The 27810-nt window shown below is 40.3% G+C and overlaps 1 protein-coding gene and 1 long non-coding RNA gene across 3 annotated transcripts in view; one reads left to right on the forward strand and one right to left on the reverse strand.

Moving 5' to 3' along the window:
- The window catches only part of nectin3a (nectin cell adhesion molecule 3a), a 32032-nt gene extending 21860 nt beyond the window's left edge, over positions 1-10172 (forward strand). For both annotated transcript variants that reach the window (XM_051397683.1, XM_051397684.1), the window contains exons 4-6: positions 1512-1629; positions 3259-3410; positions 5579-10172. In XM_051397683.1, coding sequence (XP_051253643.1) covers positions 1512-1629; positions 3259-3410; positions 5579-6228 — 920 coding nt within the window. In that variant the 3' untranslated portion in view covers positions 6229-10172. The remainder of the gene's footprint in view (positions 1-1511; positions 1630-3258; positions 3411-5578) is intronic.
- Positions 1625-27761, reverse strand: LOC127362221 (uncharacterized). Its single transcript, XR_007884398.1, has 4 exons — positions 27332-27761; positions 26157-26229; positions 2035-2122; positions 1625-1773 (listed from the first exon to the last, which is right to left on the reverse strand). It is a non-coding gene; the product is annotated as an uncharacterized LOC127362221 (long non-coding RNA).
- Between the last annotated feature and the right edge of the window lie 49 nt (positions 27762-27810).

A 27810-nucleotide genomic window follows, 5' to 3' on the forward strand; every position in this document is an offset into this window, starting at 1 on the left:
TGCTGTGAGTCCTTGGGAGGCAGAAAGATGGGCATGTGTTTTGCACACTGATGTACACATCAGTGAGTCACATCATTGCACTGGGTGACAATGACCATGGGCTCTGTGGTTTACTTTAAGTAAACCTGTTGCAGTAAGTACTCACTAACACACTGAATCCACAGTCCCCAACAAATGCACTATTTACTGCTGTTTCAGAAATGTTTGCTAAAAACTGCAATAGCATCAATATAGAATATCTTTAGCCTGAGGTTCTAGTCTGAATGGGTTTGTGGCATCATCTAATCACAATATTTCACCAAATTGCTTCTGATCATGTTGCTCGCCGCCTTGAATTTAGTGAAGTAATCTTTTTTTTTTTTTTATTTTAGTTATTATCAAATGTTTTAATTGAATTTTGAATGTCCACAGAGCAAAATGATTTTGTTCACCAAGTAGAATAATCATGATGATTGTATTCAGCAACATAATGATTATTATAGCTCTCATGGTGCAGCCCTAACAGTACAGCATATCTTATTGATATTAACCCATGCTGATGGCTTGATTTATGAATAGCCTGCTCACTACCTTTCCTTCTTCGCCCATAAAGGGGCCATTTAAGAGTCATCTTAATGTTATAATCATTGATGCATACTTCCTTGGCAAGTACTAAGGGTTAGTCTGTGTTTGGACTGTGTGAGTGTAAGCTAATGAAGGTATTTTATGAAATATTGATCAGACCTCAGCCGCAACACAAGTAGCAGGAGGCTGCTGGGGGCAGCGGATTGAGACGCAGAAAAACCAAGGTTAATACAGGAAGAAAGAGGCTTTCCAGCTCAATAAATCATGTCAAATGCAGAGGCAAGGGATTTTAAGTGCAAAAGAAGCACAATTTCAACGTCAAGCTGCGTGAAAAGGGTCAGTGGACACGATGAGTCGAGGCATCTTCCTGTGTGCTGTAATGAGTTCCTCATTTGTCCTCCAGAGAAATCAAAATGAAAAATTGGATCTCTAAGTCAGTGTTTGCCATGTTTTATTACAGTGGCATGTTCTGGGCTTCATTTAGGCATCCTCCTGCCTTCCTTTGTTTTTTTTGTCTTTGTCATGGTGAGGCAGTGGAGTTTATTATTAGCTGCAGTACATCTACTGTCTGAGTGAGTGTCATTTTTTTTCTTTCCAGCAACCCAGGGTCATTTGTTTGTTCTCTTGGCTCTCGTTCACCAGAAGATGCTGTACCCTGCTCCAGTCCTGCGCAGTCTTTGTTTTTTGTCATCACTTGCTACTGTGCTTATAATGCACGCTTTGTTCTCTCTGGAAAAGCTCATTTGTCATCAGGCTGCTGGGATCACAGTGACTGATTATTGAGTCCTACTCTTTTACCTCTTGAAATAAAAAATAAAATCCATTTTAGTCAGCATGACCAACCTTAAGTGGTAAAAGAATAACACAGCCTTACATTAAATAAAAATCCCAGTAAATAATGCAAACCTTTAATATTATAACCTTTTTTGTTTTATTTTGTTTTACAGTTGCACCAGTGGTATCGATAATAGGAGTTGACAAAAATTGGCACGTGGGTCAAGAGAATGTGAAGTTCACCTGTGGTGCCAAAGCCAACCCACCTGCCAGTCAGTTCACATGGACCAGGTCAGTATCCCTGAAAACTGCCTTCCTGTGGAAAAACTTCATCCTGAGGATAGGTGTTGCAATAATGTTATGATCCCAATCCATGATTTCCAGTGACGTCTGTAGTTTTTGGAGATTGCTACATCCACTCTCATAACACTGCATCTGTAATAAGCACAAACAAAATACAAACACATACATTCATACTCTGGTGTAAGCAGGGGAACCTCTATGACTTAATGCTGAAAACAATTGAATAAGTGCATTAAGATGCAGTTTCTCTAATAGTGGCTTATTGCTGGAAACTAAAAACCTCACTCTACTGAAGTGACATCGGAAATACACAGTCACATGTTTTCCAAGGTCTCAGTAGATAATAGTGTTCTTCAGAGGGTCGCGTTATGCTAGAAAATAACTAGAACGTACCATACAACAGGACATCCAACTACATCGGTAGACAAACGTGTTTACAGCAGTTCCAAACGGCCACACTCGAACGTGGAGTAAAAAAGTCCTAGAGGGGGGAGAAATGCAATAATGCGGTTCAATTCAAGGGACACAACTGTTTTATATTTTGCAGCCCTCAGTAGTGTTGGACTGCAGTCAGTAGTTAAACTTTGAAAAAACTTTTGGTATTTGTCTTCAGATTGTCAGCAGCTAATGTTAAGTTACATAACATGATCTGGACCATTGACAAAGCCATTGTAGAATGTAAATAATGGAGGCCAGGCATAAACACCAGTGTTTGTTCTCTTAAGCCTGGACAGTTTCATCAATAGTTCATCATGCGTTCAAGTTAAATCTCACACACACTCAATGAAACTGAATTTAACTCTGGTATGTAGCACTTTGTTGGCTGCAACAACAAATTTTGGCAACACTTGCTTAAATGAGTGATGATGAGTTGTCATTTTTGTTTCACATCCTTGTTTTGTTGATCAACAAACAAAAGTAACATGTTTGTTGAGAAACTAATGTTATAGCAAATACTACATGACAGATCAGCTGCTGTTTGTTCTAGTTGTACAGCTCTAAATTTGGTTTAAACAAACTTATATTAAGCACAGAAGTGAAGAAGCGTCAGTCTATAAATTACCACTAGCATAACTTTGGAGCCCGGACACTGGAGCTGTCGAATGCACTGCTGCACCCATCGGGAAGACTCCCTGCTATAAATAAAAGATTCCAACTGGTTCATGCATCAGAACAACACTGGCCTATTGGCAGCTCTTTGTCATCATCTTGCTTTGAAAACAAGAAATATGGTCTCATTTGAGCTGACAGTACCAGTAAAGTCTAGACAGCCAAGCTCTTTATTTTCCTTTTTTTTTCTTTCTTTCTTTCTTTCTCTTTTTTTTTTTTGCCCTGACGTTGAAAGCTTGTGTTCATGTAGAAAGCTTTTCCCCTCGACTGATGGAAGTGCAGTCAGCTTAAATTATCGCAGTCATGTGATCATATAATTGTTGCAACAGGCCTACAAGTCAACACAACCGGCAGAACAGTGACGCCACTGCAAGTCGTGGAGAGGTTTTTCAATTATACTTATGTCTCAGTAATAACATAATGTATGAACTTTGTGTCTGTGGATGCAGGTCTGTGTATGATGTACTGTACACCCTGAGATTTATGTAACATTTTGTTTTTGCACAGGTTGGATGGATTGATGCCTGAGGGTGTTGAGATCTCAAACAATAGCTTTGCTTTCACCCGCCCATTGGAGCGCAATGACTCTGGAGTATACCGCTGTGACGTGAAAAACGACATCGGTTCCCACAGTCAAGATGTAAACCTCTGGGTACAAGGTACGTTTTAAATTTTTCACTCAGTTTCTTGAAGTGCTATTGGATGTTTTTTTTAACCATCTGCTTACTTGAATACATTAACAAGAAGAGGTGGAGTCTGTGCCTTTTTAACATTCATGGTGCCTTTCTGATGTAAGATTACCCTCTCAGTAAGATCAGCCCCTCAGTTCAACACTTCTAGCAGAGCTAAGCCTCCATATAAATGTCCCTGCCCAGATCCACTTTCACACATTCCTGGCAACAGAGGAGCACGGAGCGCAGATAAAGAGTATCAGTACCAAACATTTCCACTGTTGTGGTTTTGGCAACATTAGATTTCTCAGATAAGGAAGAGGGTGTTTACCCCTGCTGGTTCAGCAAAGTAAGCACCCATGTAACCTTTTTCTTTGTTTTGTTTAAGATCAGGTTTCACAGCGGGACATAATGAATTGTGTTCACAGATTTGAAGTACACAGAAGTATATTTGTGTACTCCTCGAAGTTTGTTATTCAACAGTATATTGTAGTCTTAAAGCTGTTCCGTTTACTTTCGTTTAGTGTTTAGTTTACCTCAGCACTTCTCAGACTAAAACTAATAGCCAGAGACGGGACTTCCCTGAATCATTGAAAGGGGATTCCCTACATTTGGATTCGTTAAATGCCGTTCAGTCATTGACATAAATCCTTGTCAGAAAACTCACAGGATACCAAACTCCCGTCTGCTTCCTCTTTCTATCCACAGTTTGCAACATGAGTTCATCATTGTAAAGTCAGGGTGTGGATCCTGAGAACTCTGCATCTCTTTTTATTTTCACTTCTCCTCTGCTCCTTTTTAATCCTTTTCCAAACAAAGCAACTGCTGCTTTTGGACACGTACTCCACTCACACACACACACAATCCTTTTCGTTTCTCACTGTCGAGAGGAAAGAGCTGGAGAAGCCCCAAAAAAAGGCTGTCAGGCTCCATCTGTGTACAGGCCTGGTTTGGAGTCCTGCTCCAAACGAAAGCACAGCTGACATCCTGTCCACAACGGACTTACACTGAGCAATTATCTTGCTTCTCTTGTCAAATATTGAGACTTGGGCATGCGGCCTCTCACTTCCCTCCCCTGTGGAGATAGCCAGGTTGAGCTCAGCTATATTCCCTCCCCCTCTGTGCCTGCGTGGTGTAGCTGTTTCACATTCCCAGTTGTCTGTGCAGCCTTGTGGTTTTTGGCTCCGCGTCACTCAGATGATCAGCTACATGGTTGCAGATGCTCATAACCTACATGAGGTTAAAATGTCGCGCTGCAGGGTGGGATTGATGACTGACGAAGGAGGCGATTGCCTGTATATCAGTTCACTGACCTTGATCTGTCCCCATTATCCTCTCTCATGCTTTTACTTTACCCCTGATCCTTCAGGCTCACACACGGTGTATAATTGCAGGTAATTAGATTCTTACTCAGTTACACAAATTGTGGAAATCATTATAAGCTCTACAGGGAATCCGGTTTTGATAACTAGTGCCTAAATACCTCCTGGTGATGCAGACCTCTATTAGTGCGAGTCATATTGCTTTGTAGTCAGGCCTTTGATTTGCCTGTGCAGAGATCGACTAGTGGTATCAGGCTGCTCTTAGCCCCAGAGGCTGGAGGTCAAAATGGAGACACTTATCCTGACCTTGAGCTCCGCACAGCCCTTTTTCTCTCTGGCTCTGGCTGCTATCACGAACGCTGGCCGCCGGAGGAAAACGTCAGATGCAGGAACCACATCGATCACACAGCGCTTCATCTTCTCACATGACTTCCCCACAGCAGGGTTTAGAAAGAAAGAAGGGAGAGCCAATCACGCTCACTCAGATGCTCATGAGTGCATGTCCTCCGTCCTCCGATCCCTCTCTGTCTTCCTCTCATGCACGCACACAGTGACATTTAGCACTTAACCTCTTTCTGCCCCTCTTATTTCCCCCTTTTTGCTCTACAGCACAGCTTTCAACAGATTCTTTAGTCTCAAGAGAGTCATGTCTCTGCTCCAATACTGCACAGTGTTGTTATAAATGAATCTAAAAACCATTCACACTTGCTTCGTCAGTCGTTACAGAACATAAAGTGCAGTCTTTCTCCGTTTTCTTTTTTTTTTATGACTCCTCACTCCATCTGCCGTCCTTCCTCTCTGTTTAAATCTTTTCATCATATGTTCGCTCTGCAGATCCTCCCCCCACCACGGCGGCCCCCAGCACCACTGCATCCCTCTTCCACGACACCTCTAGAACCGGCACTGACAAGAAGGGGACCCTGTTCACCTCCCCAACGCTGGCCTCCTTACCCGACAGCAGCCTGGGTACTATAGTTGGCGGTGCTGTAGGTGGAGTTTTATTCCTGATTCTCCTGCTGATCCTCGGTGGAGCCTGCTTCATGCGACAGCGCCGGACCTTCAGAGGAGACTACTACACCAAACAGTACCTGGGACCCTCCGACATGCAGAAGGAGTCTCAGCTGGACGTCCTGCAGCCGCATGAGCTGCAGGAGGTCTACGGAGACAAGACGAGCAAAGGCAGCCAGGAGCTGAAACCCAAACTGGGGGGAGACATAATTTACCCCGACTACACCCCTGAACGCAAGGATAGGGATGACTGGGCTGACAGGGGGGATGGCCACAGGGGTCTCAAGGAGGGAAACTACTACCCAGATCACTACAACACCCAAAACATGCACCCCTGCGGGCCTCCTGTGCACAGCCCCATAGTGAACAACGGCTCCCCCTACCTGCCGGAGGACTGTTATGACAATGGTACAGACAGCGACTATGTGTCCCACATGGACGGATCTGTGATCTCACGCAGGGAGTGGTATGTTTGAGAAAAGGAGCAAAAAAAAACAAAAAATGGACAAATGACTGACTGAGAATAATTTAACAAATGACAGATATAAATATCATTAAAGGGTGTGTCATTTCAGTTAAAGGAGGAATACAATCTCAGCTCAGTTTCACAGTGAGCTCTCTGAACAATACTGCTCTGCCTTGATTGTAACCACTTAACCTTAAGGACGTGTATGTGGATTGTAATACACTTTTGTAGCATTTCGAGGAGCTACAAATAAGCTGGAATGCCTCACCGGTATTTTCTATGTAGGCTTAAGGGGCTTTGGCTTACAGTGAAGTTTCAACTGATGTGAATGAGGTTTTGTATTGTGCTTGTTTGTGTTTGCACCTGTCTTTAACAAAGGTCACAGGTCAGGTGTTCAGACCCTTGTTAGTAAAGTATTTATATCCCTGACTGGCTGAGTTCTGCTCCCATAAAACCTCACAACTTCTGTGGCATTTTGAAAAAATGGTCTCTTGATTGCACAGCGTTTTCATACAGGTGAAGTGTTTATCATGGCTGCAATCAGTATTTAAAGCAAATGGTATTGCATGATTTTTTTAAAACAAAACAAAATATATCATCAAGCTAAAGGGAAAGTCAGTCACGGGATTTTAAAAAGGGAGAATTACACAGACATTGTACTGAGGGAAAAGCAAGCTGGCTGACAGTAGTACATTACAAAAAAACACTGCCCCTTGTAAACCTCTGGTTGAGTTCTTCAGTGGTTTTTGCAAACTTTAAGTATCATCTGTAAATTATTCATGAAATGAAAAGCCTGTGATCTGAGAGTAAAGATGAGATGACAACTCTCTCCCTGTGGAAGTACTTCTACTTTCAGCTTCAGTTCAGCTTTACAGATATCTCTGTTCCTACAGTTGTTATCCTTAAGATTTCAGTCCTGGTTGATGTGGCTTAATACTGCAGCAAACTCTCCTTCAACAGCTTTTATGTTAGAAATACAAGTGGAGCAACTGGTCTATCTGTGTACAGTGCAACCATAAAAACTGGCGAATAAAGAAGTCAGTCAGTAATAATTGTGACCACGATCTGATTAATGCGGCACGCGGCATGAGTCGTTTTTCACACAACAGCAGGGTACAGTAAAGCTGGTTAGCTTACTGTGGAGTTGGAGGTGTTGGAGGTGTGCTGCCTGTCACCTGCACCTCCGAACAGCTCATTGATTGCTGCTCCTTCTTGCTCCATAACTGGCCATCTACACTAACCACAGTGACAAATACTTTATATTTTTTTGCGGGTGCTTCACAATAAAAGCCAACCCGTGTCTCGCCAGTTGAATGCTTTTAACGTGAAACAGCGGCAGTGGGAAACATTCGGTTTGCATTAGCAGTAACGTAATACAGCTCTGACACAGTGTAAAAGAATGCTAACAGTAAACAGTGAGCCTGATATCAAGATAAAATGCGCTGGAGTACATACATGCATTGTTTAATTTGAATCCCTGTTCAGGAAGGCAATCAGATTCTAGTGTGGGAATCGCAGACTCCGCCATTCCCATTAAAATCTATAAAGATATACTGAATGTGAATAATTTAAATGACTATTGTCGACCTTATATGCTATCGAAAATGGGTTTATTGACTTCATAAAAATCTTAAGGATTATTACTTTAACCAAACACACTATTATCATTATTGAAAGTGTTAATCCAGTCATTTTCTTGCAGTGAAAAAGCACAACTCTGTTATTACAGTTGTCAGTACACATCAAAGGAAGCCAACCAGGCCTTGGCCTTCTCCACTTAGCCATGATAACAGGCTGCATTGCTGTCTTTTCCATTTTCCCTCCTCTGTATCCTCTGATTTCTGTCTGCACGACTAACACCAATTGGTCATTATAATTTTTTATTTTAAAACGTGGGATCAAAGTAATGCGTTATAAATACCAGATGTGACTATCACAGCTGTCATCATCTGACGTGATGTGGCTCCATGAACCACCGGCACTTTCACTGCTCCCGCTTGCCACTCTACGGTCGTGATTCATGATGGTAAATAAGCAGAATGCTTGTTGAAAAAGAGGTCAAAGAGCTCAGAGAAGGGAGCGGTAATAAAGTGATCCCTCAGCTTCAGTTTGTATGTGTTTGAAGTATGATTGCGCGAATAGCTCACAGAAGAGTTGGAAACACTGTGAGCGACTGACATCACTGCTGAGCGCAGAACAGGCTATAATGTTGGGGTTTGGCTCCTCAGCAGCTCCTCTAGGATATACAGCGATCATGGAAAGTAGAAATTTAATCCATGAGTGAAAAAATCGGTTTAAGAACCATCTAGGTTAGAGCTGTCTGTGTAATGGCTCCCCAAGGGATATATATTTTTCCTACAAACAACAAACCCAGTGACTTTAAGTTGAAACAAAAGAGTTGACATCATCAGTGATCTCATCTCTCACTGCTTGATTTGACCTTACACTTTTCCACTTAGTGCTTCTTTTTTTATTTTTTTTTCGTTTCCTCGGGAATGATACATGGATCAAAGAGGCCTCTGCAAAGCCTCACATGAAAGGGAAAGCGTACCCCTTTTTGGAAAGATCCCCGTGTAGTCAATCAGGGTGTTTGTTGCTAGAAGAAGGAACCATATATGTGTGTAACAGTCGGTTCAGGACTGGGGGTTGGATTTTTTTTTTTTTATTGGGGTTTTATAGATTGTGGGTGGACAGTTTCTCTCTCTTTTTTTTGTTTAACCCTTCTCCACCCTCACTTTCTCATGCCAGGGCTTTGGTCGAAGGTTTAGATGTCTGAGAATAAACTACTTTAATGTCGCTCTCACTCTCATCGTCGTACACACGCACCCAGCCGCCACACATCTGCCACTGCAGCCCACATTCAAAGAGCGGTCCTCGCCTCAAACCGGGAGCTTTTTAATCAACTGTTTCTTTCTCATCGCACTTGGCAAGTGAAGTGCTCGAACTCGGTGATATATACCACATCCGTGTCTGCATGCACGCACATCTTTTTCTTTTAAACATCTGATTCATTGCTGTCAACTTGTTTCTTATTTGGTAAAGTTGCTCAATGCAAACTGCTGTCTCTGCTCCAAAAATTATCTTTTTTTTTTTTTTGTTTCTGCTTCATCTCTAAAGACTGTTTGACAAAAGCAAAATGAGCTGAAGTGATGAATGTTTTTGTAAAGTTCAGCTTTGGTCACTCACCACTCACTTTGCATGTAAATTAAGTTATTTGCTACCTACTAGGTTCATTATTTCTCATCACCAGTGTTTATTTACATGTACATAATGCTGATAGGTTAGCGTAGGATTAGCCGTTTGATTTATGTGTTCATGTACAGTTTGTTCTGGACTCCCCTACTGAATAGTTGGTGCCTTAGATGGGCAGAGCAATGCACAGAAACTTTGAAAAATGACAATTACTGAAAGCATTGATATAAAGGGTATTAATATCATTAAAGAGGAGGACTGACTGGTCCATTATTATGTCTTCCATCTGGATATTTAAGATTTGCTGTTATTGAAACATCAGATTAGACAAAAGGTTGATTGTCATTGCCTTATACACTTTGAAAGGACACATGTAACAAGTTGGTTACTGAGAAAATTGTAATAAGTAAAGTTTCACTGGGAATTTAGGCAAGCCAGATTCATAGAAAATATTATTGTCCTGTAAATATGCTGGCTGTTTTTTTTTATTATTATTGAAAAAAAAATCTTATTTTTTGTATGAGGTCTGTAATTTTCACAGAGTATTAGTTTATCTTACGAGTGTTCGAGGAGCTCTTGTCTCATGATAACATAGAGAGCGATGCTGTTTTCACTGCATTTTATATTTGTTCTGGAGAGTTTCTGACCAATTATTTTGTATGTTGTTCTTTGAATGATTGATGTCTCGCAGGAATCAGAGATGAAAATGCGGTAGATTGTATTTTGTTCCTTTGTTTGCAATAAAAGTCCATCATTATTGCACTCAAATGTGTCCTGGGATTCTGCTTTCAGAGAGGAGCTTTTTTATTTCCCTTTATTAAGTTCTTTAACTCGCATCAGCTTTTTTAGATGAATACTGTGTGAATATAGTATTTGGATTGCCCACATCCATCTAGAGCTTTACCAATAGACACAGGGGAGGACAAAATTACTAAAGCAATTTACTAAATAGTGCAGTACCCCTGCAGGTAACGCCAATTTGATGAATAGCATGATTTTTAGTTAGTTGTTCCCAGTTGTCGTGGATTTGTGAGTGTTTAAATGTCATAGCGTATCACACAGTCTTCCTCAGGTCTGCTGAAAAACTGAAGGACAGCTATTTAATGGATCTTGAGGTGGGATGGTTTTGTCATTTGCTGTTTTCCGAGGTCAGGAGTGGACTTTCACTCACCAGTATGAACCAAAAACCGACAAGAAGTCCTTAAAAAGTGATCAGAAACAAAGTAATTCACATGGAAACTGGGCAAACTGAGGAAGGTGATGTGGTGCAATCGAAAGCTCCAGGAACCGCGGTGAGAAAATTCCACTTGCTACGCTTCTTCAAGAGCTTTCAGCCGCACTAACCACTGCTGATAACCAACTGTTACCATGCTAAGGTCAGGATCTCCATGACAACCAAAAAGCAAATTCCATCTGATGATGAAGCCCACGAGATGTGGCTGAAAGCTCTGGAGGAAAAGTGTGTTAGGACTGTTTGCATTTCGCCTTTTTTGGATGGCAGCAGAGAGCCAGAGGTCTGCGGTCGAACGTTGCTGTTAACATGGATTACCTCTTAACCACACACTTGTTATTTCAACTAATATTGATCAACTGATCGACAAACTGCACTCTTCATATATATAAAGTGATGTGATAGATCTTTTATTTTGCTTTCTTTATTTGACCTGTCAGCAGTATGCCGTTTGCATGTTTTTCTCTTTTAGTTTCCAGTTTGAATTGGCCCCTGGTGATCAGTAGAGTCTCATCTGTTTTTTATTAATTGTTCATTTAATTGCTTTAATTAAACTCCATCTTCTGTCTTTCACCACAGGGTAAATAAAGGAATCAATCTCATCATTTTCATTCTTTCTTACTTAAACATACACAGTGTATCATGGGCTGAAGCTTAAGTCTTCAAAAATATCAGTAAGTAAAATGTGTGTGTGTATATATATATATATATATTGCTTTTCACAGACATAAGTCACAAAGGGCTTTGCAATGTACAACATAAAAAGGCTCAATACATAATACAATAAAAATGAAACAATTAAAAGACAATAAATACTGAAAATGCAAATGTGGTGCACATAGGTCTAAAAAGGTATTTCTTTAGCTGCTTTCTGAAAGAATCTACATAATCCATGAGGGTGTTTTAGTGGTTCCAGCCTCTTAAATATGAGCATTTGTTGCTTTTTTCCTTTTTTATCTCATTTTAATTTTAATATCTTTGGGGTTTGGGGCTGCTGCACAGACAAAAGAAGCAAACTAAATACGACACCATCAGATCTGGAATTTTTTTTTGACAAGAACGAAATGTTTAACCAGTTAATCAGAAAACCACCAGTTTCTTTAAATAGGTTTTTAAGATTACATATGGCAACTTGCAGAGCTGCAAATATTTACACTGCGAGCTCTCTCCCATACAAGGTAAAGGTGTTTCTATCTTTTAGGCCGGTGGCCATCAGTCTTTGTCACCTTCATCCTCTCGCACTGTCCACACCTGTGATAGTAACTAACTGACCCATTTCACACAACTCTCCATCCTGTCTAACTCAGCACCCTCTTCATCACCGGTTCACAGAGTGAAGCGAGTGAGGCCGTCGCGTTTTAATGTCACACCTGCATCGACCGGGCCGGTCGCTGACCACCCACAGCTCCCTCCTGTCACCCATCAGTTCTCCGAGAGTGAGATTTGCCTCCTTAAATATTGTCAACTTATCACACTTAAATTATGCCCTCAAAACATTTACAAAGGAATTTAGAATGGAACCCCCTAATCCAGGTCCTCCCACTCTAAGTGCCTGTGTTTAATCCCCAGCGTTAACCTGGCTTTGGAGGTGACACAAGCACTATCAATATGTGTTGTTTAGCAAAGTGACAATCGTCCCCTCTGGTCCAGATTAAGACCTGGAGGAGAAACCAGATACTTAATCCTCTGTGGCATGTTGGACAGAAATCTCCCTTCTTGGACTTCACTTTCATCACTTCAGCGTCCACGTCGCCCCAGCCCAAAAGCACTCACTCTATTATCACTGTGTTGCCTGACTGGGATAACCCCGGCCTAATCCATCACTGCTACCATCTGCATGTTTGTGCAGGCAGTGTGGGTAAATAATGCTGTGTTGGTGGGCTTGGGTTACTTCTCCTTTTTCCTTTCTTAAGTTTTTGGCAGATGGCTGCGAGGGGCATTTTTTCACACTTAATGAATCCGTCAGCAAATGTGTTTGGTTTTGTTCCCTCGTAAAACAGCAGCGGGTCTTAAAACATTCTTAAAGACCCCACCCAAAGAAGCTGCAGTGGAGAGCATCAAACTTTAACCTTTAGAAACTATTCTTGTAAAAATGCCTGTTTTTTTCCTTCTTCCTGCCAGTGTATCAGCAGTGTTGTTTTCTTTTGTTACCTTTCTTGATTTATTAATTCAGACTGAAGAAAAGAGAGGTGGCCACTTTTGTTTTGTGCTCCTACCGTCCTCCTCCTCCTCCTCCTCCTCCTCCACCTCCTCCTCCACTGCAAAAACACTGATTGTTAGCTAATGAACACGAACGCAGCACCGGGGAGCTCACATCAAAGGCCACAGCTGACTGAGCTGAACAGACAAATTGTTTGAGCTCATGGGTTTGGAAATAATGAAATGCTGTAGCGGGTGGGAGAGTGCGGAGCAGTTACAACAAAAATGTTGTCACATGGCCTGCGGTCTCGCTGGCCCTCGTCTCGGTGTGAAGTGTGTGAGGCTTCAGGGCAGCAGCCACCTGTGGCCGAGACAGTGGTGGCGAGCACCGGGGAAAAAATGTTAAATCTCCGGTCAGATTCGGTCATGAGCAGTTAGTGTTGTCCTTTTATCCGACAGAATATTGAGAAGCATTTTTATTAGTATTATTTTGGGATTGAAACATCAACATAAAGCTGCTATATCAATATTTGGACGTTAACAATGAGTCAAATTACTAATGTGAAAGGCTCATAGTGACGAACCCACAGAGAATTATCACCTGACTCTGCAGTTCCTCTCAGCTTTATCATCCTTTATAGTGTCTTTCAGCTCATTGTTTTGTTTTTTTATGGCTTAACATCTTTCACAGAAAAAAAAGCTTTAAAAGCTGACTGTGCACTACCTGCTCAGCATCAAACAGCAGACACAATTAGCAACAAGCTGGTGAACACAGTGGAGCATGTAGCTGCTAAAGAGGCAGATTTCTACCTCAGGAGTTGGTGGAGACCAAAAACAGAGCTAAAAGGAGAGCAACTATTGGACTTAATTATTATTGGACTGACACAAACACGACTCCAAATGAGTGATAATGTTGCTGGGTAGGTAACTTTGCAACTTTTTGTTAACAAGTTAACCATGTGAACTTAAAAAGGTTGACATTGACATGATGATGTGTTTACAGCTTGTCAGTTATTGCAGGTTTAAGGATTTCGAACCTTAAAGTGCTTTTAAAAAATTTCATTTCATAATGAAAACTGTGAATGCTCCATCTGCTGCAGAACATTGTGTTATACCATCAAACAGTACTAAAAGGACCTTGCATTTAAATTGTTCTGTCAACAGATGTTTTTTTTATCCGGCCTTGTTGGTTTTTCTTTCTTTGTTCTTAAATACTTAATATGCTATATATATTTTCCTAAACAAAGGCCACCCTAAACAAATGTGCTAGTAAAGTAAATAAAGAAGCATTTTGAACAACCATTGTCCCTAATAAAATACAAAGTCCAAAAGATACAAACAAAAACAAATAGACAAGTAAACCTTCAATTTCTTCTTTCAAGGTTTGTGGAAAAAAACCCAAAAGAAACATGTGGCCTCCGATCTGTCTGTTTGCAGACTGCTACTGTTTCACTCTGCCTTTTGTGATGTACAAGCCACAAGTGTAGGTTTTCATTGTAATGTATAATGGAGCATTTAAACGATGCAGTATATCACCAACATGACAGTCAAATGCAGGCAGTCTGCTTTGTGCTGCAGTGGTGATCTCTGAAACCCTTCATGTAGGTTTTTTTTTGTTTTTACCATCACAGACAGAAAGTAAAGAATCTTCTTTTTTATGGTGTAAAATCTCACAGTAGCAAAATAGAGAAACAGCTCCTATCTAAATAATGACATTTTTATAAACCCGCCTACACGTATCACCTTTAGGCAGTAAATTCTGACTTGTATAGATGTGCACTTCCGACAAAGACGAGAGGTTGGGCGCCGTGACAAAACTCCCTTTGTGCAGCAACTCCTCTGAGACCGAGAGCAAAGACAATGAAGGTTTTCATCGATGAGCCGCATTGTTACTCTAGGCTGCACTGAGGGCCATTCACAGATCAGATCCTGTGTGCTGTGTTCCCAGCTCACTCTGCCACCGTGGAAAAGCTTGCTGCTCTGAAACACTGTGAGCCTGCGTTTCTCTCTGCTGACTCAGAAAGTTTTCCAGAGACGGTTTAAAGAAAAGTACTGAGAGAAGCATATCTTATTGCACAATATGAAATTAAACTGGGATGATAGAGTGGTTTTCTCTAGGGCCTAATAAATAAGATATAAACATACAGATTTGGTAAGAAAATATCCATAGGATCATTCTTCCTTTTGGCAGAGCGACCATCTCTGCCACCCACACGCACATCTAAAGACAAAAACATGCACATGTTGGAGGGCAAGGGGCAGACAGTTATATGGTTTTACATAAGAGACTAAGTTTTTCTTATGGATCAGCCTCTAATTGGGCTCATGGCATGCCACAGGCTCTGATCAGAATGGGTGGGCAGCCATCTTACTGGGCTGTGACAGGGAGACCCCTACATCCCCCTGCATTGTTCTGCAGTGCTGGAGCAGATATAATCTTCAGTGAATTTTAATCCCTGCAAAACAATGCAATGTTCCCTGGGAAATGTCCGCAGGGTATAAAAAAGGAAACAACAACACACAATTGAATGGAGCAGATGTAAATGCAGCGAGGACTGGACTTGATCTGCAACTTAATATACATGTATGCTGGAAGAATATGTCAGGTGCCTGTAGGAAGTTTGCCTTTGCAGCCATGCTAGCAGTTCTGTGAGTCTGTACTTGGACATCCTTCATACTTCATCCTCTGGGAACAATGAATATTTGTATCAAATTTTCAGAACAATCCCTCCAGTAGTTGTCAATAGAAAATAGAAATGTCAACCTGCTGGTGGTGCTGGACGAAAAGTCATGGGATCACAAAATAATAATAAGGATTCATGAAGAAGATTTTGTTATTTCTTTGCAAAGGTTTTGACCAGCTGGTGGCTCTGGAGGAAAAGTCAGGGAATTAAGTTGTTGGTGATCCCCAAGGATCTTGAACATCCATCTAATTGTTATTGCTAAGATATTTGACTTTGAACTAGAGCTGTCAACCCCTCAGAGGCACTTGAGGAAAAGTCAGAAGCTCACCAAAGTCAGCAGTATTAATCTTCTGGGGACCATGAATGTATGTACAAAATTTCATGGCAATCCATCCAATTGTTGTTCAGATATTTCAGTCTGAACCAAAGCGGTGGACCAACTAACCATTGCCGCGCTGCTAGCACGGCTAAAAAAGACTTCAAATTGACATAAGAATTCAACCATCTATCTTTCAGAGCCTTCTGTATGTCTGTCTGTCTGTCTATCTGTCTGTCTGCATGTCTGCTGTTCTCTGCGGCTGCCGTTGTTATTTTTAGTGTTAAAGCTCTGTTTCCTTCACCTGCCTGTGTCTGTCAGTCGACGACTCCTACGAGGCCCCAAGAAGCAGCATCTCATCTGACTGACCACACCACTCCCTCCTCGTGCCTCCTGTGAACAGTTGGACCTGGTCGTGTGTATGCAGTCTGACAGCCGGACCGGCCGTCCACTGTCCGCTCTGCCACCACCAACTGTGTGCATCTGTGCACGTAACTGCATCCGTCATGTGACTGCTGCCTGCCTCAGTGTCAGAGCTCAGCAGCCAGAAGACCACCACCGGAGGCTGTTGTTAGTTCCAAGTCCTTGGAGCAGATGAGTGGTCATAAAACATCACCTCACATTAGACCTCTGCAAGCTCAGCTTATTATGAATCAGTCAGCTAGTTTGGGTTTTATATTGTTTTATCATCTGTTTAACTCTGATTTGTGTTTGCTGCCTTTATTTTCCAGCCTTCCTCTTCAGTCTTTTATCTAACAGGGAGACCTTTCCTGACTGGGACAGATGAGCCTGTCACGCTCAGCTGTTCGGCTGGATGATGTATCACCCAGGCTCGGGCTTACAGTCAGGACATGTGCTTTTTTGTTACAACAACATCAGCACAGCCTTAACATATCTGATTTATAGCTCTGATTTACTGCAGGGGCAGACAGAGCATTCACATATCTAAAGCAGATAGAGGCCTACATCATTACAACCTTGTTAATTTCATGACTCTTGTTAACATATTAGCCCATTTTCTCTGTTATGCTGCTTGTTTTTCTTTAAGAACAAATGGGTTTTTTCCCCCCTTCTTTTATCTTTTCAAACACAGACTCCACTTACATCTTTGGTGGACATCTCCCCCCCGAGATAATACATTTTTAAGTGTTGCCTCTCTCATTAACTGTGGTATGCTACACGAAAAGAAAAAAATATATATATACATGACAAAGAAGCACTGTAAGAACGCATTAATAATCCTCTTGATGTCCATTGTAAAGGTTAAATGAAATGTCTCCTTACATCTACATCTTTGCGATGTGTGCCATAATGTTTCATGTAGCTTACAGTTGTAGGATCCTTGTGTAGGATTTAGTGGCATCTAGTGGTGGAGTTGCAGATTGCAACTCCCTTGTGTTACCCTCCCATTCCAAGCACGAGGGAGAAACTACAGCCAGTGTTTGTCTGTTCTGGGCTACTGTAGAAACATGATGGTTCAACATGAGAGTCTCCATGGAGGGCATAAATGTTACCCTCTACTTGACCTTTGATGTATTTCATTTATTCATGTTTTTGCACTCCTTCTCTTTGAGATGAATGTACTTCTAAATTGAGTTTCCATTGTACACAATTTGAACAGTTTTTTTTTTTACATGCTTATCACCCTGGATGGGCGTGATGGTTATTTACATCTGTCATGGGGACACCGTTAAACATGCATTCAGCATGAAAACCACAATGTCAATGTCAACACAAGAAGTTTCAGGCGCTTATAGGTGACAGGTGCATTCTCCTGTAATCTGGAGGCACATTGTAGAAGGACCCTGAGTCAAAATGTAATTTAAAAGCCTTTTTTCTCATTATCTTGTGTTTATCAAGGACATTTACCTCATTAGTTAATATTTATGTGTAACTTTTACATTTTTGTCCCATACATCTTATTTAGATGTTCTTTGTATGATGAGCGTGCCGGTGACTGAAACTCACTGGTCTCACAAGAAGTTGTTCTTAATACCACAAGTGTTGCTGTACTTCTGACCTCTGTAGGGCATATTCCTAAATTTAAGTTTAATCATGTTACCACAAACTAATTTCTAACTAATACATACACAGGGCACAGAGAGTTGGAGAAACAGAGGGTCAACAAGGACCCACAGCTTATTTTTTCACCGGGCCCCATGGTGGGGTTAATCTGTCCCTAAGCCTATTGATATATAGGCGTGAGGATATTTACACATGTTGACCTAACAATTTATTTTAATAAAGTTGTGGTTTGGGGTCAGTGTACAGATGTTATTCTTTACAATTATTTTAATGAATCACACAACCTAAACAAACAGAATTAATTAAGTGTTATCAAGAGTATAATGGACTGAAAAACTACAATCACCATCGTTCTCCAATATCAGTGCATGTAAATTGTAAATGGTATTCATCTACCATTTCCTCTCTTTGTTTTAGACTTTTCTCTTCTTACAATAGATTCCTGATTGACCACTTGACTTCCTAATCGTCTATGACCACATCTGTAACGGAGGCACTTTTGACTTAATTAAACACTGCCACTTTATATACAGAAGCAGGGACGACAAAAGCAAATAGAGACAAAAAGAGGAGAGGAACTCCATTGTTCCACCATAACACAGGCGTGTGTTACGAGAGAGGCGAGGATGAGGTGAAGCACAACTCATGTCAAATCGAATAAATTACTTTAAACAAGGAGGGTCGGTCGGCTGCGGGAGGCCCATTCAGGAGCTTTTAAAGTCGAACAGCGTGAAGTCTTAATTACTGAGACTTAACACTGGCCAGCACTGTGCTCATGCTGCGACGGTCAGGAGTCGGAGGCTGCTGCTCCCGCGGCTTCAGAGGAAGGAGAGAAGACTGAAGACTGAAGACAAAAACAGAACATTTCCACTGTTTCTGCCAACAGGAGGGAAAGTAAAAGGTTTATTAAATTTCATTTCATTTCTGGATTGTTAGATAAAAGCAGCTAAGCCCTCATCCTGTTCTCCACTTGGTATCGGGATGAGGTGGATTTCCAACAAATTACAGTTTTTTTCCACCTTTTATCCCTCCTGTCAGATTGAACTTTCATGCACACTCGGGTTTATTGGCAGTAATGATCGCAGGTTACTCCCCGCTGACCAATCACATGTTAATGCTTGCAGTTCAGATGGAGGGGGGAGGGGTCGGTTACTTGGAAAAGGATCAGAGGTGGGGAGAAGCTCCAGTTCCATTAGTTAGAAGGTGTGATGGAGTGAATGAGAATAAGGATATACATGCTGACCTTTGCTCTTTACTTCCTCCTGAGATGTCAGGCTTCAGACGTGCCTTTACTGCTTCAGCGGTGGAAAATATGAGCAATATCATATTTAATTAAAGCAAATAAGCCAAAATGGTATCATCAGTGCCTGAATTGGTTCTAAAAAAGGTGCTACTAGCCTAATTCAGCACAACCATAACCCTAATTCTTTTGGTGATTTTCATCTTTTTTAACAAGGACATTTTCAGTGCTGTTTTCTTAGCGTTAAGTTAGCTAGGTGTTTATATGGAGACACACTTACACAGGCGTTTAGGAATACCTCGTCAGCGTTGCTGTATGCAGGGTTTTACTGAGGTCCAAAAACTGAACTTGCTAGGGGGGATTGGGGCATCAAAGCATCAAAGTAGTTATGTGTAGATTGTTTATTGCATAAACCTTGGAAAAAAATACCTCAGTGGTGGGTACGGCCATTCTTAACAGAGGTGGCAGTACTCAATAAGAAGTAAGGGTACTCATGGGGACAAAAATTATCAGTACTGGTCAGTACTGGCCCATTTTAGGTACTGGGTATCATCTTTCAGACAGAACACAAAGTGTCAACGTAATATCATGTCCAAGGTCATGAGGATCACAAAAGGTGTAACAAAGTTCTAATAGTACCTGTTCTGTTTTCTGTTTTTATAAACAATTTAAAAACATTGAGCTGAAGGTTAATTTCTATGCAGATGATACACTCAACTCCCTTGCTTGAACCAAACAATACCAAATTCAAACAGAATTCAAAAACAATTGCACAGAAATAAAGCCTATACACATTTATAGGAATCACACTGGTTCAGTGCAAAAGCTACTTAACATTACAAACAGGTGGAATTGAATAGGAAAAAGTATCTTCATACTAAAGCTAATATACCTTGCATCGTACTCAGTATTGAATACAGAGCACATGTTCAGCTCATGAACATGTGCTCTGTATTTCACTAGGAATTTGGGTTTTTTAGTAACCAAGGTAATTACATGCTACAAGTAAAGTAAAAAATAACACAATTGGTTCTAGTATTTTTATACACAATAATTTAAAAGTTGAAAAAAGTGAATGAATAAAGGATTTAACATTTAATGAACATCAGCTTGTGGACCATATTGTGTCCGTATATATGTAACTGAAGCATTCAAATAAAATATAAATAAATAATTAACTGAGAAAATGTCAAATCCAAATAATTAAAACATTTTAGAGTTTCAAAATATCTGAGGGATCCGGTATGTGTTGGAAAGGCTAGGCTCATGACTTCAGTATATCTAAAAACCTCTTTACAGTCCTGCTATTGCACAAACTTGATCTGGTCTACCATTAATCTCTGTGTATTTATTTTAATGGCACAAACTCGTCGATATAATGTCTTAACTGGAAGCCCTTCAGTAAGATAGTAAGAGAGATTCATATGTATGTTTTCATCCAAATGATTTATCTTGTTTCCAACAGCTGTCATACATTATGATAATCTTCAGTGTCTCCATAGTCTGTTCTGAACTTACTCTACATACTTTACAAATTATAGTTAATCTGGAAACTCTGCCTCCATATTGGCATTGATAAAATATAACTAAGTACATTTAATCAAGTACTGTGCTTAGATACAGTTTTGAGGTACTTGTATTTTACTTGATGCTATTATATATTTCTACTGAAATACATTTGAGAGGGAATTATTGTACTTTTTACTCCACTAAATTTATTTGACAGCTACTACTTTATTATAGATACAAATATGTCTGTTTATCTATAACCTGTCTATAAAATATTCTGCATCACAATAGACTTAACTACCTCAATAAATTTACATTAGCTCAACTTTCACAACAGTATCACTGATAATATTTATCCAATAATATCATATACAGTACTGAATGCTTTCCAGCACTTAGTACTTTTACTTGATATTCAAAGTAAGTTTGCTTATGTACTTTTACTGTTTTCAGTGCAGAGGGTTTACGTGATGTATTTATTTTGACTGCGTGATATTGTTTCTTAAATAATAAATCTGAGTACTTCCTTGACAGATACATATCAGGCATTTAAACAACAAGCAGTGTTACTGTGTTGAATAACCCAACTTCTCATTTTCATGACTCTCAGGTCCTGTCTAATTTTTCCTCATGTGAATTTTATAATTTTTTTTGTGTGACTATGTGTAGCCTGCCATTTTAGAAACGTCTGTCTTGTAAATAGAGTTTCCCAAGAGATATCCAGGTTAAGTAAAGGTTTAATAAACAACACATAACAATTTCTGTGTTATTTTGGCATTTTGTGTATTTGTTATTAATATGTATTATTAGACCCGTTTTATTAGGAGCGTTTTATTGGAACTAAACAATATCTCACCTGATTTGAATTTCACATTATCCTGCACAGCCAGGGTTCTTTTCTTTCCTAATTAGCTGAATGTCCGGGTGTCTCCTGTGGAGATATCAGAACGAATGTCACGGGGCATTCTTATTTTGGCTGAAATACGTGTTTGTTCTTGTATAAGAATCTCCCCGGGCTGTGTTACCTTTAGAGGTCATGCATTGGCCCTTCGGCAGCCGTGAGGATCAGGGGGTCTGGTAGCCGTGACGATACACTTTCATTTCAGCCAGCTAGTAATCCCACAATGCAATAAAACTGTCTGGCCCCTGCGTCTGGCTCCAGTCAGACCAACTTTACTCACAAAAATGTCCACCCCCCCCTTCAGTATTATTAAGTGGAATGTAAATCTCAAAATAGAAGTTTAGAGCTTTTTTTTTTCTTTCCAAAATTTGAGATGTCATTAAACAGCTATTTGCCAGGAGCGAGTCAGTAATTATATAGGAGGAGGGAGACTTATGTGTTATAATAAGGGAGTGCATCTCAACCAAACCAAGACACCAGCGGGGACAGAGGTCACTGCAGTCTGGTTAGGCTGTGTTTACCCTGGCGAGGGAGTTGCAGCTGTGTGCAGAAAGTGTGTCTCTGGGTTTAGACATTATCTCACAGTTGGTTTTGGTCAACTTTTCAAAACAAACTGCACTGTCCTCTACTTGTCATGCTTGCTATTTTGTAAACATAAGTAACAACTGGAATGGATATTATGACTAAAATAGTTTTAGTCAGAGGAAGTTATCACTCATTGAGCTTTTGAGGGAAAAATAATCTTTGTTTTTCTCATTTTGGAGAAGCCACTGTATGCATGAATATAATTTGTGGTCTTTAGACTGCAGTAACTGATTTTATTTGGTCACTTGGGGTCAGCAGAAACAAGTTATGAACACAGCGTCGCCTATTATCACCTTATAAGTGAAACAGCTGCTTATTTACACGTCCAGCAGTTATGGCGCAACGTCAACATTCATGTGCTGTGTTTCTGTCCACCTGGCCAATGTAAGTCCAATATTAACTCTCTTGTAGCAAATGTTTTTGGTCTCTACCAACTGCTGAGGGAGATATCTAGCTGTTTGGCTACTAAATGTTTGTTGACTGTGTCTGTTGGAGTTTTGGAGCTGCAGATTCAGGTGACAATTCTCACCTTGTTCTCAAAGTGTCATTTGATACATTGCTATGATAAAAATATTGATTATCTGTTTTAAAGCACAAGGCCTGTGATATTCTATATGATCCATATTGAAAACACCAAAATTTTAACAACAATGAATTGATTCTAGTATTGACTGTGTAGCTACAGCCTGATATATCGTATTCCTCTGTGTCATTGAGCTCTGTTGTCAAAAAATATTAAAAACACATTAGTTAGACACTTTTGCAATAGGTGACATGTCCCTTCAGTATCATTATCATGGCCGCTGTAGTTTATTTTGAGGCACTCACTGGAGCACTAAACGTGTATATTACTCCTAAAAAAGGTCACATAGAGTAACATTTACTGCAACTATCCTACTAGCTCTGTGATGCTATACTTAGGCAGAGTGAAATTTAGAGCAACATGCTAACATATGACAATCCTGATGTTTGTCATTTTCCCCATTTTAGTTGAACACTAAACATAAAGTACAACTGAGACTGATGGGACATTTTGCCGCTTAGTTTTTATAAACCAAAGTATTAGACACATTCAGATTTTTACCTGATTGTTATTATGATTATTATTGTTGTTATTACAATTCATCCTGAGGAGCAGTATCAAACTGCATAGCAACATGTCCAGTAGTTGTTAAGGCATTTCACTCAAAACCCTAAATGTGGCCCTTGTGTTGGCACTAGAGGAAACATCAGGGAATCACCAAAGTCCTGAGGATTCATCTGGGGACCATCTATCCAATAGTTATTGAGATCTTTCAGTCTGGATCAAAGTGGTGGACCAACCGACCACCCTCCTGAAAGCAGCCAGCATGGCGAAAGAAATCCTTGTTCCTTGTTTTGAATAGTATAACTTTCCATCCCTAAAAATAAAACTCAACTTGAGTTCCTCACAGAATCTGTGCAGCAGTGACAGACTCAATGCTGCCACACAATACAGAAAATGTGAAACCTATTGATGACTTCAGTTTCCTTAAAACAGATCCATTTCATACACTGCAGCCTGAGTCACTGTAACCCGACCCTCAAATATTAACCTTACTTCCTGTATCACATATTCAGTCTTCATAGCTGAAAATGACCCTCTCCTCCTGACATGAACCAAATCTAATTATAAGCAAGAACAGAAGGTTTTGTAAGGTAAACTGAAGGTGTAATGTATTAGATCATGTCAAATGTTGAGGAGAACGATTCCATGTAAGGTTTCAGGGACTGTGGTAAAAAATACTACATTTCTTATGCTTCCATTCAAGACAGGATTCAGGTGAGTCCATCTAATGTTTCTGTACTTCACCTACAGCTCAAGTTTTTACAACTTTTTTTGAAATTTCCACTTTGCCTTTTTATCCTTGAAACTGAGTTGAAAAAGCGAAAAAGAGCTAAATAAATAACTTTTAAAGCACCCATATTTTTTTTATTTAAATGTGTAGGATTTAATTGCATCTAGCAGTGAAGTTGCAGATTTAAAACAACTGGACACTGCTCATGTCTGTATTTGACGATGAAGTGTGTACAGTAAGAACTCCATGGAAGGCGACCTACGGCGTCTGTGAAAAGGTAATAAAAACACAACAATTCTTATTTTCAGGTGAATCGACTACCCCTTCTTTACATTTGAGTTTTGACAGCAAAAACTGCAAAAAAACCAAACAAAACAAAAATGTGTTACAACATAAATAGACGTATTGATCGGAGGATTCACTTAAATGGGACTTTGTGCTTCACAATAAACATATAGTGGAATACCTACTGCTCATCATTAACTTTTACCCATTAAAGAAATCAATTAGCTTCTGATGAGTGAGTCCAGATAGTTGGCATTTATGGCCTCAGGCTTCTTAGGCTTTTAAATTGTGGTTAAGAGGATGTTGGACTGATCCTTGACAAATGCCTCTCACACCCACCGGGCGTCACCAGCAGCATAATCACTTAACATTAGGCAGCAGCAAATGCTGAGTCAGAGTAGGTAAAATGAAGGTCAGGTTGTGTGTTACTGGCAGAGGCAGAGAGAGCGGTCACACTGGGACACTGAAGACACCTCCAGGCTGAAAGTCTCATTTGAAACTATTGATAACGGCTGGCAGATATACGATTTCTCCTGTTAGAGGCTTAAAGTGTGGGAATGTCCCTTTAGATTCTGTTGTCATTGTGTTGGAACTTGTGTTAACATGGGCAGCCCTACAGTACAGTTTGCTGCAGGAATGCACTGGTTGAGCGGTCATTGCGTACACAAGAGGCGCCACAGGGATTTCTAAGGGCCTCCCTCTATGTGTGTTCATGACTGCTCACACTGGTTAATACTCACCTCAGGAGCCAATTTTATTATCATAAACAAGTGCTTTTTAAATATACATACTGCGTGCTTGGTTGATTTAATTTAATCTGATCAATGACACTAACAGTCTGATCAATGACACTAACAATACGAAGGTAAGAATCAAGGTGACACTGCCCTTCAGAATATAGATGCATGTGTTCATTTCTTGGCAGCTGTGGAAGAAATACTCAGATCCTTTACTTAAACCTGCAAGGAGCTTTTAACACAAGACTATCATTGAAAAGATTGTCTGTTTCTATATAATTATTCGTATTATTATTATTATTATTATTATTATTATTCGTGTCTGCCAAGGTGTCAGATTCTTTCAGATTCCCCTTGAAATCAGTGACTGTAGAAACTCCTGCCTTTGTCCACAGGGGCCACCACAATCAACACAATTAAAGTTCCTTGTTGCTGCTTTAAGTAAAAGTACCAATACAGCAGTGTAGAAATACTGTCTTACAAAGTATTAGAAGCAAAAATGTATTAACTACCGAAGTGACAGTACTCATTATGCAGAATCACCCATTTCAGAATAAGGTATATCATAAAATTGAATTATAATTATGGATGCATTAATGTGTAAGAATCACTTTAATGTTGCAGCTGGTAAAGGTGGGGCCAATTTTAACTACTTTATGTCACAGGCAGGATGGAGAATACAGGGGGAACAGTGCTGCTGCTCAAAACTCTTATCAGTTACCAGTTGGGCCCGTAGATGGCAGCCATGAGTTTGGTTAAGCTGGAATCCAAAACAGTCCTGTTGCACAAACTTTGCATCAGGCACTTTTTGTCTTTTACATTTATAACCTGAACCGGTACAGATCGATGTGAAATGGACTCTATAAACTATAAAACAAGATCCAAAAGTCAGAATAGAGACTCCCCATCAACTAATGGAGAGGGAAAACATAGTCATCTCAATCACAGCAGTCTGAATGTGTGGGAGTGTCGCCTCTCTCCTGTACAGCCATAATACAGAAAGATGAATGACAGTAGCAGAGCTAAGAAGGAACATTTAGGCATGATTCAGGTCTATAAAACTGTATTGATTTGCTGCTTGCCTTCCTGCACAGTCCCTGCCTGGCCGGTGCCAGAGTAATTTGTCCCCCAGGTCTAAGGTTGCATGTGAATTTTCTGTTGTGTCAGCTGAGTTTAGTGCAGTGCATGCTTGAGAGGAGGTGAACTCTCATTATCCCACACTGCTTTAATTAAGAGCTTGCTGTCAACGAAAGCAACATCTTTAACTCATTTATTACCTCCTGCAGTAGGCATCTCCAAACGGCAATACGCAATATTTCATCTTCCACAGTAACTTTGTCACGAAAACATCTGCAACAGACAATTCAGAGCAGAATATGAGGGTTTTATATAATGTAAGACAGCATGAAGGCAGAAGTGCTTCACTGTGACAGTCAGATGGCTGTGTGTATCCCTGTATGGCCCACAGTGTATGTATAGGATATATTGTGTTTCTACACCTCCCAATTAATGTCCAGTGCCAACACAGGAAGTTTGTCCTTTCTGTAGCAAGGAAGAAAGTTAGGATGTGGTTGGGCGTGTAGCACAAGAGGAGACAGTGTCCCATCACAGGCCTGCAATTAACATTTGCCTTTTTATTAATCATAACCACAAACTTTGTGTGAAAAGTGTTTTAGTTGCCTAAACCTGACCATACCATAACAATTATTTCTTTTTCATGACCATAATCAACCACAATCTTTTCATGAACTTAACCATAGTCACAGTCTCATAGTTGGATGAAAATTGAATGGATTTGAACATAATCTGAGGTTTTTTCACATTAAGATTAAAATAAATATCCAGTGGACCTGGGTGATTCTTGAAGATGTACAAATAAAAACAAAAACAAATGGGTGACACTGAAATTAAGGTTCTTTTCATTCTTTGTAGCACATTGTACAGATTGCCTTGAAGCACATTACATAGATTTGCACTGTCAATTTATATAGATAAACATAAAGCAGGGAATTATTGCACAAACTGTTGGGGCTTAATGCATTTCTTTGAGATTTAGCATTTGCATTTTTACGTGTATTAATGAGGTGGAGTGTTTTGTACATTACATTTATCTATCTTTTAGACACTTTGATCCAAAGGGTCTTACAATAAGTGCATTCAACCATAAGATGCAATGCAAAATTTGCAAGAATCATGCAAGTACAGTTGAAGAAAGCTTTCCTTTAATGGACCAAGGTGTAATCTAAACTGATGAGTTTTCAGTGTGTGATGGAAGATGTGTACAGTGTCTGTTGCCCTGATGTCATTGAGCTTGTTCCAGCATTGTGAAGCCAAGACAAAACAGTTGTGATTTTGTTGAGTGGTAGCTGGGCCTCCCTCATAGTGAGGGAGCAGCGAGCCGATTGGCAGTAGCAGAGCATAGTGGACAGTATCTGCTGTCCATTTCACTTACACTCTCACTTGCTGCTCTGGCTGGACGTAGGATGGGCCTGAGCCACTCGCAGGCACGATGCAAGAACCAGTGTTAACCAGTGTTAACCAATGTCTTAAATCATCAAGCAGCCACCAGTAAGCAGTGCAGGGTGCAGACGAGCAGTGTAGTGTGAGAGAATTTGGGTAGGTTGAAGGCCAACCGGGCTGCTGCAGTATCCTCCTGATGTTTTGTAGACACTGTAGCTGCCTCCCAGCTGGAACTAAGTGAAGGCCTGCCCTGTGAAGGAAAACACACACTTTGACCATTTTGGTTATTTCAACATGGAATGAAGTCTTTATTGTTATTAACTCATGTCAAAATGATTGAATTGAATGACTTAATGTTTACATGTTTTACGCAGTAATTAAGACGATGTCTTTGTTCAAATCACTTAACTGTGCTGTCATGTCTCCAGAGTGCTCAGACTAAAAGAGTCCCCAAGGTATCCGAACAACAAT

Source organism: Dicentrarchus labrax, unplaced genomic scaffold (assembly GCF_905237075.1).
Source record: "Dicentrarchus labrax unplaced genomic scaffold, dlabrax2021, whole genome shotgun sequence".
NCBI classification, from domain to species: Eukaryota; Metazoa; Chordata; class Actinopteri; family Moronidae; genus Dicentrarchus; species Dicentrarchus labrax.